The sequence below is a fragment of the Moschus berezovskii genome, chromosome 8, assembly GCF_049115385.1.
Source record: "Moschus berezovskii isolate FMDL1 chromosome 8, NW_MosBer_1.0, whole genome shotgun sequence".
NCBI lineage: Eukaryota > Metazoa > Chordata > Mammalia > Artiodactyla > Moschidae > Moschus > Moschus berezovskii.
Genome location: NC_142467.1, coordinates 85,729,981 through 85,749,800, shown reverse-complemented (window position 1 = coordinate 85,749,800; position 19,820 = coordinate 85,729,981). Strand labels below are relative to the sequence as shown.

The 19,820-nt window shown below is 40.6% G+C and overlaps 1 protein-coding gene and 1 pseudogene across 4 annotated transcripts in view; one reads left to right on the top strand and one right to left on the bottom strand.

The window, feature by feature from the left end:
* ALDH7A1 (aldehyde dehydrogenase 7 family member A1) overlaps window positions 1-19,820 on the top strand; it is a 71,796-nt gene that overhangs the window by 5,818 nt on the left and 46,158 nt on the right. For all 4 annotated transcript variants that reach the window (XR_008686366.2, XM_055428710.2, XM_088838813.1 and 1 more), the window contains 7 exons: window positions 3,434-3,514; window positions 3,876-3,999; window positions 8,597-8,729; window positions 10,698-10,742; window positions 13,710-13,787; window positions 15,613-15,710; window positions 18,903-18,944. Coding sequence is in view for 3 of the 4 variants with exons in the window: in XM_055428710.2 (XP_055284685.1) it covers window positions 3,434-3,514; window positions 3,876-3,999; window positions 8,597-8,729; window positions 10,698-10,742; window positions 13,710-13,787; window positions 15,613-15,710; window positions 18,903-18,944 (601 nt within the window). In the remaining variant the exon portion in view is untranslated. The remainder of the gene's footprint in view (window positions 1-3,433; window positions 3,515-3,875; window positions 4,000-8,596; window positions 8,730-10,697; window positions 10,743-13,709; window positions 13,788-15,612; window positions 15,711-18,902; window positions 18,945-19,820) is intronic.
* LOC148777112 (heterogeneous nuclear ribonucleoproteins A2/B1 pseudogene) lies at window positions 6,439-7,299 on the bottom strand (annotated as a pseudogene).

Sequence of the window (19,820 nt, the reverse complement as noted above, 5' to 3'; positions counted from 1 at the left end):
AGTCCTGGTGAGGAGGAGAGCCAGAGTCTCTTTCTTCTCTTGATGTCAGGAACTTGAATGGGCCTTCTCCAGCTGCATAAAGGGATTCCAGATACCTGTAGCTCTCTCTTTTTTTTTAAGTTAATTAATTTTTAATTGAAGGATAATTGCTTTATAGAATGTTGTTGTTTTCTGCCTAACGTTAACATGAATCAGCCGTAGGTATACGTATGTCCCTGTAACTCTTTAACACCGTTGTCTTTGCAATGCTTCCCCAAGGGCTCAGCAGATCACTAACTGAGTGCTCTTAGTTCCCTTTTCATGGCTGCCTCTGATGCTCACTGTAAACCTGACTTCAGAGTGAAGTGTGCAGGGATGAGGGCTCTCGGTGGCTGTCTCAGGAGGGTCTAGGGTTACTCATGTGCTGTTGTGCTGGGCTGGTCAAACGCACACGGAGAATGGGACTGTCTTCCTGGTTTCGGGCTCCCCCTCATCCCTCACCTCATACTTATTCCTGACATTCTTTTTATCTCCTGCTGCTCCTACCCATCATTTTGGAAGCGAGAAGAAAGAAAAAAAAGTCAAGTTTGAGTGATCTGAGAGGGAATGTAGTTTAAACCTCAGGTGGTGGGTTCTAATGTGTACCCAGGGTTGAGACTTGATCAGCTGCCAAGTCTTAACAGTTTGAATTATGTCTGTCTCTATGGCTGTTTTTGTGGTCCAGACAGCCACCATCTCTTGTCTGGCTTCATAGTTTTCCTGCCTGAGTCTTTCCTCCCTCTGATAACATTTTCTATATCACATCTAGAGTGGTATTTTAAAATGCACTGTGAGGGACCTTCTTGGTGGTCCAGTGGTTAAGACTGTGCTTCCACTGCAGTGGGCCTGGATTTGGTCCTTGATCAGGGAACTAAGTCCCTGCATGCTGCGTGATGCAGCTGAAAAATTAAAATGCACTCTGATTTTTCTCCCCACTGTACAAAACCCTCTAGTGATTTCCCCACTGCTCTTTGGACCCTTTACATGGTCCTTTGCAGTGTGGCCCCTACTTTCTACTCCTACTTCTTTGAAGTCTTTATAGTTTCCCCAAATTATCATATTCTCTTGCCTTTTAGCCTTTGCATATGTTCTCTTCTCTGTCCCCCATAATTTCCCTCTGCTTTACCTACCTCTTCAGATGGCAAACACCAATCATGCTTTAGGCCTCAACTTGTTAGAAAGCCCCCTTCCTTCCCACTTCCTTGCCCCCAAGTAACGCTGGGTTAATACTCATAGGTGGTCCACTTGTGTAGTCCAGCACCATCATGGCGCTTACCACGTGAGATTATAATCTCCTGTTTTGTGTCTGCCATCCCCAATGGACTTGAATCTAGCTGCCTTGTTTCCCTTGAATCCTAGGGAATAGCACACTCTCTCGCACATAAAATGTGTGCAGTAATAAGTGGTGGTTCAAAGACTGATAGAATGAATAAGCTCAGAATAGTACTCTGGCCTAGGAAATCCCATGGACGGAGGAGCCTGGTAGGCTGCAGTCAATGGGGTCGCTATGAGTCAGACATGACTGAGCGACTTCACTTTCACTTTTCACTTTCACACATTGGAGAAAGAAATGGCAACCCACTCCAGTGTTCTTTTCTGGAGAGTCCCAGGGACAGGGGAGCCTGGTGGGCTGCCGTCTATGGGGTCACACAGTCAGACACGACTGAAGTGACTTAGCAGCAGCAGCAGCAGTCATGTGTACTGAATTAGCCATTCTGAGTTGAAATTAACCAATTTGCTAAGGCTATAAATGTGCGGGCTAAATTTGGCTCAACTCATTCAATGCCTTAGAAAATATAGAGGATCTTTGCTGTTTCATTTAACGTTACAGTTTTTCTTTACTGTTTCCAAAAGTGTGCATGTATCACAAAAATGGCAAATGTTGCAGATGCACAAAATGCAGAGAATCAAAGTGTTATGATTCCATTTCTTGGAAATTGCAACTGTTAACCTCTTGTATATTCCATCAAGTTTAAGCAAGTTTATTTACCATATGCATTATCTTGCTTTTTTGTTGTTGTTGTCTTGTTATGTCTCTTAAAAGTTTTTCCTTATAAACCTACTTTATTCTTTTTAGAAAGTGTCCAGACATTTTGTGTACTGTTCTGTGCTTAGTCACTGAGTCGTGTCCAACTCTTTGTGACCCCGTGGGCTGTAGCCTACCAGGCTCCTCTGTCCATGGGGATTCTCCAGGCAAGAATACTGGAGTGGGTTCCCATGCTATCCTCCAGGGGATCTTCACAACCCAGGGATCGAACCCCAGTCTCCTGCATTGCAGACTTAACCATCTGAGCTACCAGGGAAGCCCTCCATTTAATGGCTATTCCATAATTAACCAATCATACGCTAATGGGCTTTTCCTTGCGGCTCAGCTGGTAAAGAATCCGCCTGCAATGCGGGAGACCTGGGTTCAATCCCTGGGTTGGGAAGATCCCCTGGAGGAGGGAAAGGCTACCCACTCCAGTATTCTGGCTGGAGAATTCCATGGATTGTATAGTCCATGGGATCGCGAAGAGTGGGACACAACTGAGTGACTTTGACTTTCATTATGCTGATGGGCATTTGGATGGCTTCTGTTTCTCTACCGGAAATAGCATCGCAGTAAATGCTGTTGTAATCTATACTTTTGCACACTTAATGTATGTGTTCAGTTTCCAGAAGTAGAACTGCCTGTTCAAAGTAGTGGGGACGCAGGATGCATTTTAAATGTTAATAGAAAGCCAGGCTACCCTTAGATTAGAAAAACTATACAAGGATACTTGGTGTACATTTGGGGAAGAGAGAGAGTGAAGAAGAGCCTTGAGCTCCATGAGTGCCTCAATTATTTTAGCTCCAGTGCCTAGTACTGCTGATGTCACACAGTAAGTGCTCAGAAAGTATTTCGTGAGTGAGTGGTATGATTTGAATGGATTTTGGACACCAGCCTAAGTAAGCTGAATTTAGGGTTTGGGTATGCAATCAGTTTGACCCATATGAAAACATCAGTGGGAATCATTTAGGGTTACAGGTTATGTAAGGTGTTTAGAGATTTCCAAAGTCATCCACCACTCCAGTATCCTTGCCTGGAGAATCCTATGGACAGAGGAGACTGGCAGGCCATGGCCCATAGGGTCGCAGAGAGTCAGACACAGCTGAAGGAACAAACGACTACGCATGCAGAGTCATCCCAAAAAGTTGTGTTCAATCTGAATTTCTCTCTGTACTTGGCACAGTCCTTGCTCACCAAGAATGTGTCATCTGTATGTTTTCTTGGTCTCTGGCATGGGTTTTAAGGCCTGTCACGTCAGACACTGATGAGATCAAAACAGATGTTTTTGATGTGGCTGTGCTTTGTTCTTTTACAGCACATTAGTACTGTGTTAATAAACATGAACTTAAACTTTTCAGCAGACACTGAAATGCCATTCCTCCTTAGATTCCTGCTCCAAAGCGAGGAGAAGTAGTGAGACAGATTGGTGATGCCTTGCGGGAGAAGATCCAAGTACTAGGAAGCTTGGTAAAGTATTTTTGTAGTAAATATATAGTACTTTTAGTGGAGAATAAGGCTGTTTTTTACTTTTGTGTATAAGATTGTGATCTTTTTAAGGTCATAATTTATGTATTTCAAAAATATATATGTATATAAATTTGTAACATATATTTCAAAAATCTTTTCTTTAGAGGACAGGTTAGCAAGATGGACAGGAAAATGTGAAGACAATTCTTGGGCTTTAAAATTCTTCAGAAAAATAAGAACAGACTGTGGTTTATAACCCTCACAAAGCAGAAACAAAATGTTTTGCTTTCCCCACCTCAAATTTAATGTTTAAAGCATAAATTCTGTTGGAAAAATGCTGCTTGGTCTTTTGTATTTTTAGGTGTCTTTGGAGATGGGGAAGATCTTGGTGGAAGGTGTGGGAGAAGTTCAGGAATACGTGGATATTTGTGATTATGCTGTTGGCTTATCTCGGATGATTGGGGGACCCATCCTGCCTTCTGAAAGTAAGCAGTGAAGTCAGTTCTGCTAAGTATTGCACTCCGAAACAGAGAACTCCCCCAAATTCTCTGGTTGTGAGCAGTTTCTACAAAATGCTTGTATACGAAAATGTCTTTAATCTCTTTACTAAGAAAGTCAAATTAAAACAGGTGAAAATAATCAGATAAATATGCCTAAGCTTTTACAATTTTTTAAGATAAAGCTCAGTGTTGGCAAGTTCAAGACTGACACTTTTTTACGGAGACTTTGTGAAGTGAATCACCAATCTTATCTGGAAAACAGTTTGGAAAAATATCTATCCCAAAAATATTTAATGCAAGTTTCCAGAATCTTGATTTAAGTAAATAATCTGAAATGCAACTGAGGTTCAGGTGTTAAGGTGTTGCATTGTCCCATGGAAATGGCCTACATGTCCAATCATGACAAAGGTTGAGCAAATAATTTTGGCAGTCTATTAGCAGATATTGTCAAGAGATCATAAAGATTGCCTTCCCCAACTGCAAACTTTATAGGAAAGTTGTACTTACTTATTTTTACTTCTTTTGTCTTCTTTTTTTATATATACTTATTTTTAGATTATTTTGTTTTTTTTGAAAAGATAGTATTTTTCATTTCACAAAATTAAAGAGGAATAAAAAGGTGAAGGAAGAAATATTTTCCTCCTCCCAGTGGGATACTCCATAGTATTCCCATGAATGTATCAGATGTTTCTGGTTTCTCCAGTATATCTTTCTGTAGCTTTTTCAGGTGCAGACAGATATGTAGCAAACCCTGTGTTCCGTTTTATACTTTTTTCCTACTTAATTTATCTTAGAAATTGTTTCATATTGTTCCAATAAGGTGCTCCCTTCATCTTTTTTTTTTTTTAATGGCTGTTTTGTTGTAAGGATGACCAGTTCCCAAGTAATAGATATTTAGGGTGTTTTTAGTCTTTGGTAGTTAAACTGTGCTGCAGCCTTGTACTCAGTGACGGGCACAAGGGCTTACGCAGTTTGTAGTGTTTGCCACGTCAGTGGAACAAACTGGGTGAATTCATGTGACTGTATTGAAAGCACCGAGGTGGAAATCTCCTGGAGTAGTGATAGTGGTTATCTGTCAGGGCAGAATTACTAATGGTTGGTATTGTCTTTCTTCTGTATTTTCCAAAGTTTACACACTGGGAATTAGGTTACATTTATAATCAGGAAAAGACATTAAAAAAAAAAATCACGTTTTCCTGCTTCCTCTTGGAATATTGGGCAGATTCCCTGCTGGTAGAAAGAGGGAGTTCTTTTCAAATGTACAGTTATTGTCCATAATTGGACACATAACAGTGAGTCCCATTAGCCAAGATTCATTTTATATTGAACACTTTTCAGAGGTTTTTCAGAGTTAAGAAAGTAAACTGCCAATTTGGGGAGGTATATATGTGCAAGCAAGTAACTTTGATTTTTACTTGCTCTAATGCCTGACTCACCATTTAAAATCATTTTCAATTGTTCACACATTAAAAAAATAGATTACTAATTTATGCAGAAGCTGTTGGGTAACTTTGACTTCATTAATTCAATTAATGCTTGTTGAGTGTCTGCCAAGTGATCTAATAGGTAATACTTGGTTGGAAAAGTGTAGTCCTTTCCCTCAAGAAATGTATAAAGCTGTAGATTCCTTGCATTTTAATTTTGTTTACTTATCGGCCACGCGGCATGCAGGATCTTCACTTAGTTCCTCAACCTGGGATCATACCTGTGCCCTGTGGTGGAAGCATAAAATCTGAACCACTGGACTGCCCGGGTATTCCCAGGGGAGGTTTTAAACTGGGAAGAAGCCTGTGTGAAAGCTTAAGGTGGGAGAACTTGGCTCGTTTGCGGAACTGTGTTACTGCAGCCCTGCCGGAGGGCACAACATGAAGGGAGAGATGGGTGGAGAAGGAACCTTGGGAAGGGGCTTTTCCTGGAGTTTGTTTTTTTTTTTTTTCCTTTAGAAGTCTTTATTAAATCATAAATGTACAACAACTTCTTAATTACAAGACACTTCAGTTTTTTAAATGTCTCATTATACCATGATCCTAGAAAACAGTTTTTCAAAACTTTGTGAGAAAAATCTTGAAAAGAGGTTCACATGTCACTGGACACTTAAAAAATTAATGTTATCAAAGAAAGGATGCTTCTGTCCTCTTACTTGAAAGAAACAAAAAAATTGGAAAACTGTCTCAAAAGCAATGTTTTTCATTCTTTCCTCCATAGTAAGGTGATGTTCTTAAGTATACCAATCCATTCACAAATGACTCTGCATCTGTTCTGGTGTCTTCTGCTACATCACTGCCACAGTCATGGCATGACTGAGAAAAGAGTTTTCATTAATTATTTGGATAGCCTAAAGCTGCCCTGTTACCTCTGGGCTCTTATTCTCTCCTCTTTGTACAGTCAAGTCCATGTAAAATAGGAAGCTAAAGATCCTCTTGTCTATCCAAATTCAAGTCCTCCACCACCATAAACTCCTCCTCCTCCTCCATATCCGGGGCTAACTCCCAAATTGCCAGTTCCTGGTCATCCTCCACACCTATTATAACCATGACCAAGTCCACTGAGCACTTCTTAATCCATCAGATCGTCCTCCAAACTACTTCCTCGTCCTGACCCTGGTCCAACATTTCCATCATCACCAGGATAATCTCCAAAACCAGCTTTGCCTCCCCTTCCACTTCTAGAAGCCTGGACTTGTTGCATTTTAGGTCGAGAAAAGGCCTTTCTCACTTCTGCATGATGGCCGTTGATGGTATGGTTTTTCTGCAACACAATCTTATCCACGGGATCATGGTCATCAAAAGTCACAAATCCAAAGCCTCTTTTTCTTCCAGACTCTCTGTCAGTAATTATCTCGATGGCATTGATTTTTCCATATTTCTCAAAGTAATCTCTAAGATGATGTTCCTCTGTATCTTCAATTCCACCAACAAACAGCTTCTTCACAGTTAGGAAAACCCCTTGCTGTCCAGATTCCTCTCTTGGGACAGCACGTTTGGGGGTAATTGTTTTCCCATCAATAGAATGAGGTCTGCCAGCCATGGCAGCATCCACTTCAGCCATGGATGAAAAAGTGACAAAACCAAACCCTCTCGATCTTTTGCTTGCAGGGTCCCTTATGATCTCACAGCTTATAAGCTTTCCCCACTGCTTGTAGTAGTTCCTCAGACTTTCTTCTGTGGTTTCAGAGCTCAAACCACCAATAAAGAGTTTACGGAATTGTTCTTGTTCCTTCTTTTTCCTCCAAGAAGTAACAGTTTGGAAACTTTGCTCGATCTTGGACTCCATCACTTCAGCCATTTTCCCCAGATCTGAGGGGAGAACCTCCACTGCTCCAGGAACAACACCTTCTAGGAGCACCTTCACAAAGACCTGGTGCCACCCTTCGAAATTCTTGAGCACCTTTCAATTTTCCAGAACAGTCTGATTTGTGAATACTGGTTCTCCCAGTTCCAAGAGCTATCCTGTGACCCACACCTGAGACGAAGGCAACCAGTAGCTTGCTGGAGATAGTCTTCCTGGAGTTTGGCCTTTATCCTGAGGGCAGCTCCAGCAGTGGCAAGCCGGGGGAGTCACGTCATCAGAGCTATGCTGTCTCCCTGGGGGGAAGGATACAGAGCGGAGGGGCAGAGAGGAGGAGGCAGGCTCTGAGGCAGAGACTACCAGCTCATCACCTATAGGGAGAATAGGGTTCCCGGACTAAGGGAGGGCCTGGGAGTGAGCTGGCACAAGTGGTGGGTTCCCTGTTCTTGCTGACGTGGCCTTGCTCTGGTTCTTCACTCCTTGCTCTGGTTCTTGCACTCCTTGCTCTGGTTCTTCACTGCTTCAGCTGCCTTTGATTAAATAAGGCTCTTGTGGGGTGAGATGGTTGGATGGCATCACTCAATGGACATGAGTTTGAGCAAACTCCGGGAGGTGGTGAAGGACAGGGAAGCCTGGGGTGCTGCAGTTCCTGGGGTTGCAGAGTCAGGCACAACTGAGCGACTGAACAATATCAACTTGTGGGATTATGGTGACTTAAGTTTGTCTATAAGATACAACTATTTTAATTTATGTTTTCAGTTTTCCTGTATGTATGTAAAGATGTGTACAATTAATTCATTCAAAGTTTATGTAATTATTAAAACGTTTTTCCCACTGTACATGAGTCACCTTGTCCTGAATTTAGAGAGGTGAGCTGAGGGCTTCATCTGGCACCATCAGGAACATGGCCCTGAGAGTCGTGACTCCTGTGTTGTGGTCGTGCTCTGCCCTGAGTGATCACATCACCAAGGACATGTCTCGTTTACTCTCTGAAGTTTCCTTGTCTCCCAGATGGGACTTCCCTGATCCACACAGTTCCTTGGAGGAATAGAGGCTTAAAGGATATCCTCATGGTTTGTAAGATAGTCTGGTAATAACAGCATTTGTTGTATGCTGGTGAATGAACCAGTGTCCCCCAGCTGTGTAAGGTGATCTGCTACAAAGCATCTATAGTCCCCACGTGATCTGGTGCATCTTTGTTCTGAAAATGAAAGATTGCAGACTTTGTTCTTGTGACCTCGACAGGCATTAAATTAATGTGTTTAAGCATGTTCCATGTCTTCTTCTTCCTCAGGACCTGGCCATGCTCTCATTGAACAGTGGAATCCTGTAGGCCTGGTTGGAATCATCACTGCTTTCAACTTCCCCGTGGCCGTGTATGGCTGGAACAACGCCATTGCCATGATCTGTGGGAATGCTTGCCTTTGGTAAGAGCGGCTCATTTTCTTATCCAGTGGTTAGATGGTAAAAGTCTCCATTTTCCGGTACTACTGAAAGTATTGCAAATGTATTGAAATGTTCTCTGTTCCTCTTTCCATTAACACAGCAAGTGACACCTGCTAAGTGTGAAATGCTGGGTTTTAGTTACTTACATATTTTACCATTGGTAAAATTTATATTTTTTGACTCAACTTTTTGACAAATCTTATACCCTCTTTCTTCTAGTTATTTCTACCCAAGCAAGTTTACTGTAATTCAATTTTGACATTAATTACTTGGACTCAGTGTCAGACTCCACCTGTTTAAGGGCTCAGTCTTCCACACAGTTCCTCCTCCTTAAGACGCTAGCTGCAAATGTTCCCAGGCTTCAGGACCTCTGCAGTTCTCACTGGCTGTCTACAGATTTGGAGGTTACCACTGGTTTCAGCAGAGCTTTCCTGGTGGCTCAGATGGTAAAGAATGTGCCTCCAATGCGGGAGACCTGGGTTGGGAAGATCCCCTGGAAGAGGGCATGGCAACCCACTCCAGTATTCTTGCCTGGAGAATCCCCATGGACAGAGGGACCTGATAGGCCACAGTACATGGGGTCACAAAGAGTCGGACACGACTGAGTGACTTTAAGCACAGCACATGCATTGGTTTCAGTAATTCATTAGAATGGCCCACAGAACTCAAGAAAATGGAGTATTTAATGGTTGTACTTGTTGTAAAGGATATATTTAGGGCATGGTTTAGAAGGGTTTCAAACACAGAGCATCCCTACCCTCTCCCTGTGAGATCAGGACATTTCATTTTCACAACCAGGAGGCATCACTGAGCTTTGGCGTCCAGAATTTTTATGGGGTTTTTATGACATTGGCATGATTGAGTAAATCATCGTACATGTGACTGAACTCAAGTCTTCCTCCTTCCCTCCCCATGATTGATCTTTCTCATCACTCCCTCCCATCCTGAAGCTATCTTGTGGGGATGGGCAATAGTTACCTCAGTAGCATAACAAAGGCCCTTCTGTCATTCAGACAGTTCCAAGGTTGTTGATACTGGGTGTGCCAGAAACTGGGAGCCAAATCCCTGAGAAGCTCCAGCAGTTGGTGATGGACAGGGAACCTTAGCATGCTGCGGCCCATGGGGTGGCAGAGTCGGACACGACTGAGTGGCCGAACTAACTGAACTGAACGCCAGATACTGTCTTCAGTATGCTGCATTTCACAAGTGGAAAACTGAATAAACAATTAGGAGGGAAAAGAGAACTCGTGAGAAGTCACAACCTTCTTTTAGAAACACGATTCTTTTTTTTTAATTCAATAAAAATTTGATAGTGAATTCCCAAGTGATTCTGAGGCACTTGGCCGGTATTCCCATTGCTGTGTTAAATGTTACATTGCTATGAAATATGCGATAGTAAAAGTTAGCTGGGGAAATGTCAGTATTTATAGATGACAAAACAGTTGCTTTTAGCTTTCATGTTCAGTGGAGCCACTTACATCAGGAAAACCAGGAGAATTGTCTTTGCCCATTTTGTGTCTGCCCCACTAATATGTACTGATCTTAGCATTGTTCTCAGTTGAAGGTACTCAAAGACTATATAAGCAAGGCATAGTTGGAAGGATCAATAATTTGGCATCATGTTACCAAAGGCTAGCCGTGTGGTTTTCCGAAGCCCCCTGAGTCTTCCAGTGAAAGTTCATGTTGATTGATCTCTGTTTTACTCAGTTTCCACAATAGACAGAGGTTAATGTGGAGTCTCAGTGCCATTTTTATGCTTATGGAAGTTTTATAGTCCCTTGGGCCCCAGAGGCACCAAGCTGGATTGATTTCTCTTTCAGTTATTAGGCTCTGTTATTTATTTAGAACTTTTTCTCACAAAGACTGTTGCTTCTGCTTAAAAATAAAAGGTATTTATGATTTTCACCAAAGTAAGCTGAATTTTTGTTTTTATTTTTTACTCTTACAAGGAAAGGAGCTCCTACAACTTCCCTCATTAGTGTAGCTGTCACAAAGTAAGTATGTGTGGCTTTCTTTTTCCTGGGTCCGGGAGAATCTTAAAAGGGTGATTGATAGCACTGAATTTTTAATCTGACATGAAAGTGTCATTTATTTTAGCATAGAATCTGGATAAACTCTGTTCTTTCATTGTGATAACATATTTATATCGTTATGTAGCTTATAGACCCTTTTCAGGGCCATGTTATTTAAGTCGTGGGAAACATGCCAAATACTGATATAAATGTTGAACTCTTAAAACATTTTTTTTTTTTTGACACTTGCAAAATAAAAACAAATCCAGTGGAGAGGAAATAAAGTCTTGCAATGTAGGGGCTATATGCTGTAACTATGCAGCGTGTTAATGGTCTTAATTTGTACTCAGGCCGATACTTTCATTGCTCTTGTTTAATAGACCTGATCAAAACAAAGAAAGGGTTATGCTATTCAACTGATTCTTCGGACACTGTCTAAAATGTATTTCATCTTTTGGTTAAAAATTGCTGTTTTATTTATTCCTCTTTGGGAACATGATAACACTAGTTAAGTCATAAAATCAATGTTACTAATTTATCATTCCAGAGTTAGAGAACGGATAGAGGAAAATGGCTTCCTGTGTAGGGTGATGATGGGCCCTTGATGATCCATTGTTTGCATGGCCTGCGTTCTCTGATTTAAGAACTATTGGCAGAGAGCTTGTGATGAAGTCTATTCATAAGAGCGTCCTTAATGTTAGAAGATTGTTTAGGAGCACTGGCTTAGGAAGCAAAAAGTCGGCTAAGGGAGTAGTGTGTGTCAGTATTAACAGGAATGTGTGATATTGAGGAAACAAAGTCTTTCAAGGTAAGGGTTCAAATTAAATATGAAAAAGAACCCATATACAAAACACAATAGTGAGATTCCCCTCGGCAATTTTTAAAAATAATCCCTAAAAAAAAAAAAACAACAAGCAAACAGTTAATATGAACATGGTGAACTGACTTGCCAGTTGTTATAAAATAGCTGATTAAATTATTATTTTGATGTTCTCAGTTATTGCTTTGGTATTCTGAAGCATAAAGGTATTCTTTGTGCTTTTAAATATTTGGTTAAACCTTTGAAAGTTTTGAGGTGTTCATATAGGAACATGGCCGATTTTTTTTAAGATGATTGAGAATATCATCTGATTTTTGTGATAGAAGACAGTAAGTTAAATGATGATATATTGTGCTGGAGTTAACCAAAGGTATCATACCATCCACTGGGAGTTCTTATTTTTTTTCACTGCGAGTTTTTAAACTCAGGTGCTGTTCAGACTCATAAGATGACTATGTATTGTACCTGTCTGTTCAGAAGGATATAGGACAGGAGCATAGTTTTCTGGGAGGATAGCATCAGGTACAGGTATTTCTCTTCATTCATTGTTTTTGGAGCAGTTTATTTGGGGCAGAGGAGCTGAGATCTACACTAGACAGGGGTTACCTTGGCTTAGAAACTCAATGCCCCACAGAAACCAAGAAGTCTTGTAACAGTTTTTGTATGCGTGGCTTTCAGCCACTCACAAGGGACATGTAGTTACAGAAGCCACTGTGCTCAGAGAAGAGCAAAAGCATGAGATTCCAGTCATAGTTCTAGGGTCATTATTCCAGTTTAGATGGGGGTGATCAGTCAGGGGTTGCTTTTACCATGAGCCATGTTGTCTAGATAGCATTGTTGACATTGGCATTTATTAAGGTAAGCTGAGGAACAAAACTGAAGAGTTAACCCAAGGTCAGATTCTCATGCACTAGGGAGAGAGGGTTTGATTAACTTTTACCCACAGGTGCAAAGGAAAATGCCTGCCCTTCAGGTGCAGTCAGCTGCTTGGGCAGACAGTAGATACACCCTGAGTCCCTGGAGAGAATTATACAACGTGATCCTTAGTCTCAGACATGACAGCTACAGTGTGTGATCCTTGATGGGTGGAGGAAAGAAAACAGCTGTAAAGGACATTTTGGGGGCCAATTGGAGAATTTACTTGGGTATGATAATGGTATCTTTTTTATGGAAGTGGGTATAGGATTTAGATCTTTATGATATTTCAGGTGGAAAGTAGCCAGTAGCTTGGGGTGATGGATCAAAAGAATTCTTGCCCCATTGAGGCACCTCCTCCTCAGGAAGCTCAAAATCAATGAAAGAACCCTGTTTCAGAGAAATCGGAATTACTGGAGCCATATTTTACAACTTAAAATGAGATTTAAGTAGCACTGAACTGTGTTTCTTATTTGACTCTAACAGCCTAAGTTGTAAGCAGCAGACTAAGAGAAGACTGTGCTTGTCCACCTTACTTTAGTCTGGTGGGTGGGGCGCTATTTCCTGACTGAGAGGTTGGTGGGAAGCCAGTCCTGACACTAGTCCTGAGCTTTCTTGGGTTCTGCAGGCAGGTCCTGCGCCCTCTGCTGTTTCCTCCACATCCCCTCTTGGTTTGGGGAACCTTTTTCCCGTCTCATCCTTTACCATTTCTCTAGCTGGCTCTGGTTGGAAGAGATGTGGCAAAACCTCTCATGGCTAATGGGAGCTATCCTTCATTTTCTTCATCTTTCTGGGTTTTATTCCATATATCCCTTTTTATTTCTTTAACATTATTTTAATGGATTTGTGGTGAGAAAGGGCTCCCCCACCTGCCCCCTAAAAGCCCTGCAGTCAATTTACCACTTTGAACCGGATGTCTTCATAGTTGGGCAGAAAATATTTAAGGACAGTGATCACTTGAACTTCCTGACCGATGCTTTAGGTCTTTTATGTATTTTGCCTGTCTTCTTCTGAAGTTTAGGGGGGAAAAAAAGGTTCTGCGTTTAAGTGTTTGAAAACCTCCTCTAGTATGTGAGGAGAAATCTAGGCCTAGATATTTGAGGGATGGGAGAGAAAGTTGAAAAAGGCAAGCCAAGTGGTTGGAATTTATTATTTTTCAAAATATGGTAAGAGATTACATCAGTCCTTCCTTAGAATCGCCTTTTCTCTTCTAGGATAATAGCCAGAGTTCTGGAGGACAACAGGCTGCCTGGTGCGGTCTGTTCCTTGACTTGCGGTGGAGCAGATATCGGGTAAGTCAGCAGGCCCAGAGTGTCTTTCTGCTGCAGGACCTGGGATGACCATCTAGAATCTTCTTTACTAGGATCTCAAAACCCAGTATAGTGGAGGAGGTGAGAGTGGTGTTTGGAAATCTTTACTGCTAACGGATCTCCCTGGGCTTTACTTCATTGATATGTAGCTGTTGTTGGAGGGCGAGTGAGAGTTGTCTTTTTCATTGCCCAGAGCTTCTATTGTAAGGTGTTTGTGTTACACATGACTGCCGGTGTGCAGCCTGTGGTCTCCTGGCGCTTGATTTATCAAATGTGCTCACTTACAAAGCAGAACTGTGGAGTTGTGCTCTGGCTTCTCACTCCCCACCAAGGACCCGTAGCCTATTCTCTGGGTTCCTCTGTGACCAAAGAAGGGAACCCTGGAGACCCAACTTCTGATTTATTGTTTTTCAAAAGTTGCCATTTAATTCACATAGCATGAAGTTCTGTCTTTAAAAATGTACAATTCAGTGGTTTTTAGAATAGTCACAGTGTTGTACGGCCATCCTCATTACTTTATTCTAGAACATTTTTGTTACCCTCCCCTCAAAAGAACTTGATTCCCATAGCAGTCACTTCCCTTGGCAACCCCTCTTCTGCTTCCCGTCTCTGTATTTGCCTGTCTGGGATATTTCTTATAAATGTAATCATACAACATTTTGTATGATTTGTGTTTGGCTTCTTTCACTTGGCAGAATGTCACAACCTCTTTTTCAACTGGAACGGACTATACTTTCTCTGAACCATTGTAAAAGCTGGTTCTACTGGCCTGGACTTTTATTAGGTGATGTTTCCTAGGAGTCAGGTCTTAGAACCCTTACTGGTGTGGTGAAAGTCTTACTCTTGTCTCCATCTATCGTACTTAATGGGCAGTCTCAAAAAGGAGTAGTGAAGACTTTTTTTTTAGATAAGTGAGAACATTTTAGAAATTTTATTTACAAAATAGAACTCCCATATAAAGAGCGCATATAGTGAAGTATTATCTAAATGCCATTTAAAACATGTCTATCCTTTGACCTACTCTGTTCTTGTACTTAGGACATGCAGTCCTTCAAGTTGGCCTTGGTATAGCTCAGATGATAACAGTAGTGTATGCAAGAGGGCTTTAAGCAGCAACCCCCTTGAGTGTCAGTGCCCATGTGTGCTGACTGACCTGGGGAAGCCCACATGCACGGTGTCATCAAGCATTTCCCGCCCTGCATTGGTCTGAATCTGTGTCTGTCTTGCTTGGCACACACCACACCCTTTGAAGCACTGAGCTATAAGCAAGGAGGTTCAGATTGACAGTGTCTGGTCTACCTTCCTTAGAAACTGGAAATCCTAGCACAGACTTTCTAAGTCAGCTTCTATGAGGGATGATTAGGATATTTCCCTACAGTCTTTGCACTTTTAATTCTTTTTCAAAAATATTTTTTAATTATTTTATTTTGAAGAGTTTATTTGTTTTTAGTTAAGCCACGCAGCATGTGGGATCTTGGTTCCCTGACCAGGGATTGATCCCATGCGCCCTGCATTGGGAGCATGGAGCCTTAACCACTGGACCACCAGGGAAGTCCCTAAACTTTTAATTCTTGAAAGAATCAGTTTTAAGAGACTTCAAAATAACTGAGATGCTCATCAAGGAAACGTTCCAGTTGAAATGGCTAGTCACCCATCAGTACAAGAAGGGTGTATCACAAAGGAATATCTCAACAACATCCTTCAGGTGATTTCTGTTAATGGAGAGCTCCCAGAGTGGGTTAGGTACTGTCAGATGCCACCATTGCTGGGTTTCTCTGCTTGAGCGACCGTGTCTGTTCCCCTGCAGCACAGCAATGGCCAAGGATGAGCGAGTGGACCTGCTATCCTTCACCGGGAGCACTCAGGTGGGAAAACAGGTGGCCCTTATGGTACAGGAGAGGTTTGGTAAGTGTTGGATTTATAATGAGCATTTTAATACCCTCAGCTATGGATGTGCAATCTAAAGATTGGGTTTTTTCCCAGGGGTTATTTGACTGACGGTCCAAGTAAAAGAAAAGATATAGTTAATAGTGGGTTAATATTAACAGCAGATATACCATAATTTGGAAAAGGATGTCATTCCCTCCCTAACTGACTGTAGTAGAATCATATCAAATGTATTTATTAATCTGTATCAGACCAGTTTCGCAAGTAAAAAAAGGAAACTCGTGATTTAAACAGGACCATTCAGAGTACAGGACCCAGAGTGAATGCGGCATAGAAGACTTGCATCTGTTCTTTTCTCATTTATGATGTAGCTCTCTGTGGCTTTGGTAATAACAGCCCCATCTCCATGTCATTTAATATCCACTTGATGTTTAGGCTTCCTTGGTGGCTCAGTGGTAAAGAATCTACCTGCCACTGCAGGTGACATGGGTTTGATCGCTGATCCAGGAAGATCCTACATGCCTTGAAGCAGCTAAGCTGTGCACAACTATTGAGCTGGTGCTCTTGAGCCCAGAAGCCACAGCTGCTGAAGCTTATATGCCCAAGAGCCCCGTGCTCTGCAACAAAAGAAGCCACCTCAGTGAGAAGCCCACACACTAGAGAGTAGCCCCCTCAATCTGTAACTAGAGAAAAGCCCATGCAGCAAGGAAGACCCAAGAGAGCCAAAAATAAAATAAATTAATAAAAAAAAATCCTTTAAAAATAAAAATCCACTTGATACTTAACTGTTTCAGAGTAGTGGAGGTGAGAACATATTCTCCTGTTGTTACATATGCTCCTAATATCACAAGTAAATAGAAGTTACTTACATAGAAGCTGATTTTGAAGTGCAGTTAAGAAAAAATATATATTTAAAAGATCAGTAATAAACACAGCTCTAAGTTGAGGCAAACAAATCTCAACTCTCAGTGCTCAGGAGTGTAAAATGAGAATGGTGTACATAGCCTCCTGTATACCTTCCTGGAATGTAAGTTGGCAGAGCATATCAGGAGCTGTAATATTCATACCCTTTGCCCCTGACCTAAGTAGATAAATGAGAGGTAGGTAATCAACAACCGATATATGCAACACTAGAGAAGTTGTTAAATAACAGTTGGCTTATATCATGGTGATGGAACGCTATATTGTGATGTTTAAAAAAAATAGCTCAATAATTTAGAGAAGAACTGATAGGTTTGTATTAAGGAAGTAAAGTAAAATAGATTATTATTATCTCAACTGAATATAGATGTATAGGAAAGAGATTGGAAGGCACTGTCTCAAATTCTGAGGAGAGATTTCATGGTAACTTGTGCCATGCCTTTGGCTTATTTGATTTTTTTTTCTCCAAATAATTTTCTACAATGAGCACATAATTTTTAAACTTTTTTATTGTGGTAACATATGTATATATATAACAAAACTTTACATTTGGTTTATATATATATATATTTTTAACTGTACAATTCAGTTGCATTAAGTACATTTGCACTTATATTGTTGTGAAACTGTCACCATCATCCATTTCCAGAACTTTTTTTGTCTTCCCAGCTCTCTACCCATTAAAAATCAATTTCTCATTTCTTCCTTCTCCTAGCCTTTGGGAACAAGCATTATATTTTCTGTCTCAGATTTGACTATTCTAAGAACCTTCCCTTATAAATAGAATCATACAGTTGATGTCTTTCTGTGTCTCAGTTATTTCGCTTAGCATAGTATCTTCAAGGTTTATCCATCCTGTAGCATGTGTCAGAACTTCCTTTTTAAGACAGTGCTATTCCATTGTATGGCTATGCCACTGTTTATTTATCTATGCATTTGTTGGTAGATACTTGGGTTGATTCTACCTTTTAGCTATTGTGAAAAATACTGTTGCAAATACTACTCCGGTCCCTGTTTACTTCTTATGGTTAAGTACCCAGAGGTGGAAAACTTACTGTGTTTAAGTTTTTGGGAAATTGTCAAATTGTCGCATAATTTTCCTCAGTGACTGCACCATTTTACACTAACTGTTTGGAGTTTAAGGGGATATAATTTCAATCTTAGAGAAATTCGAAGACTAACACAAAGAATCCTATATACTCTTTAATAAGTTTTACCAGTCACTTGCCCCATTTTTAAAATCACTTTCTCTAGAACTGCCATATGATCCAACAATCGCACTCCTGGGCGTACACACCGAGGAAACCAGAATTGAAAGAGACACACATAGTCCAATGTTCATCGCAGCACTGTTTATAATAGCCAGGACATGGCAGCACTAGATGCCCATCTGCAGACGAATGGATAAGAAAGCTTTGGTACATATACACAATGGAGTATTACTCAGCCATTAAAAAGAATGCATTTGAGTCAGTTCTAATGACGTGGATGAAACTAGAGCCTATTATACAGAGTGAAGTAAGCCAGAAAGAAAAACACCAATACAGTATACTAACGCATATATATGGAATTTAGAAAGATGCAAATGATAACCCTGTATACAAGACAGCAAAAGAGACACAGATGTATAGAACAGTCTTTGGGACTCTGTGGGAGAGGGTGAGGGTGGGATGATTTGGGAGAATGGCATTGAAACATGTATATTATCATATGTGAAACGAATCGCCAATTCAGGGTTGATGCATGTTACAGGATGCTCGGGGCTGGTGTGCGGGGATGACCCAGAGGGGAGGATAAGGGGAAGAGGGAGGTGGGAGGGGGGTTCAGGAAGGGGAACTCATGTACACCCGGGGTGGATTCATGTCAATGTATGGCAAAACCAACCAATATAATATTGTAAAATAATTAGCCTCCAATAAAAATAAATAAATTTAAAAAAAAATAAAATCACTTTCTCTTCAGCAGCACACGCACACACAAAAAAACACATATATATTGCGAGAGTATATTGTTTTTGAACCTTTTGAGAAAGTTGAAGACATTGTATTCCTTTAAATATTGTGTATTTCCTAAGAACAAGGACTTTTTGTCGTATGACCATCATACAGTTATTAAAATCAGTCATCTTGACATTAATGCAATGCTCATTCTTTTTTCTTTTCCTTAAGGTACAACTGATTTATGCTCATGCTATATTTTAAATCTGAAAATAAATGGGATAGGCTGTGGTTTGCAGATGTGTGCAATAAACTGAAATAGGCATTAATTTGTGTTTATATATTTTTAAAGGGAGAAGTTTATTAGAACTTGGAGGAAACAATGCCATTATAGGTAAGGCTGCCTTTTTTGTTTTCTGGTTAACATATCTTCAGTAGTCATCCTGAATGTGTAGAACTCGTGTGAGAACTCATCTGTTGTGTTTGAGATCTAACTCCTGTGCGTGGGAACTTTTCCTTATGAGCCAGAACAAGGTGTGCTCATGTTTGGAAAATGTTACCTGGGGCTTAGAACCTGTGTGTGAGACTTTCTAATGTGGCATGTTTCTTGTTCTCCTTTTTTTTTCTTTTAAACTGGCCACATGTTTCTCTCGAATAAATAAGTCACTCTTATATGATCTGTTTCCAGAAATACTAATTTGTCTTCAATGGAATATTGAGTGTTTTTATATTGGGAACGAATACTTCCTTAAGGTATTTTATCATTTAGCTATAGTCTTAGAGATTATTTAATTCTCTTTTTCACTTGTTTGACACAAAAGGAAATAGTCCACCAGCATAACTTCTGGATAATATAATGAATATCAGTTGGTTGAGACTTCATAGAATTATGAATTTTATGATAAAAAACTTCCTAATTGTACATTGCTATCATTATTGTCTTTAATGCCTTTGTGTTTCTGGGGGACACCAGAAATAGAAAAAGTGTATGATGAAGGATTTGTTCTGGATGAACTTCTAATCTTGTAAAAGAGAGCTGATTAAAAAATGCAGTTAGCATTTATTGATCACTGGGCGTTTGACAAGGACTGTGATAAGCTGTTTTATGCCATATGTCATTTAATCCCCACAATAGTCCCTTGAGGCAGATACCTTTATTAATCTCATTTGAAGGTTACACTTAGGCTTAAAATGATATGTGCCTAAAGTGACAGAGTCAGCATTTATATCCTGGCAATCAGACCCCAGAGCACAGCTCTCTTTGTAAAAC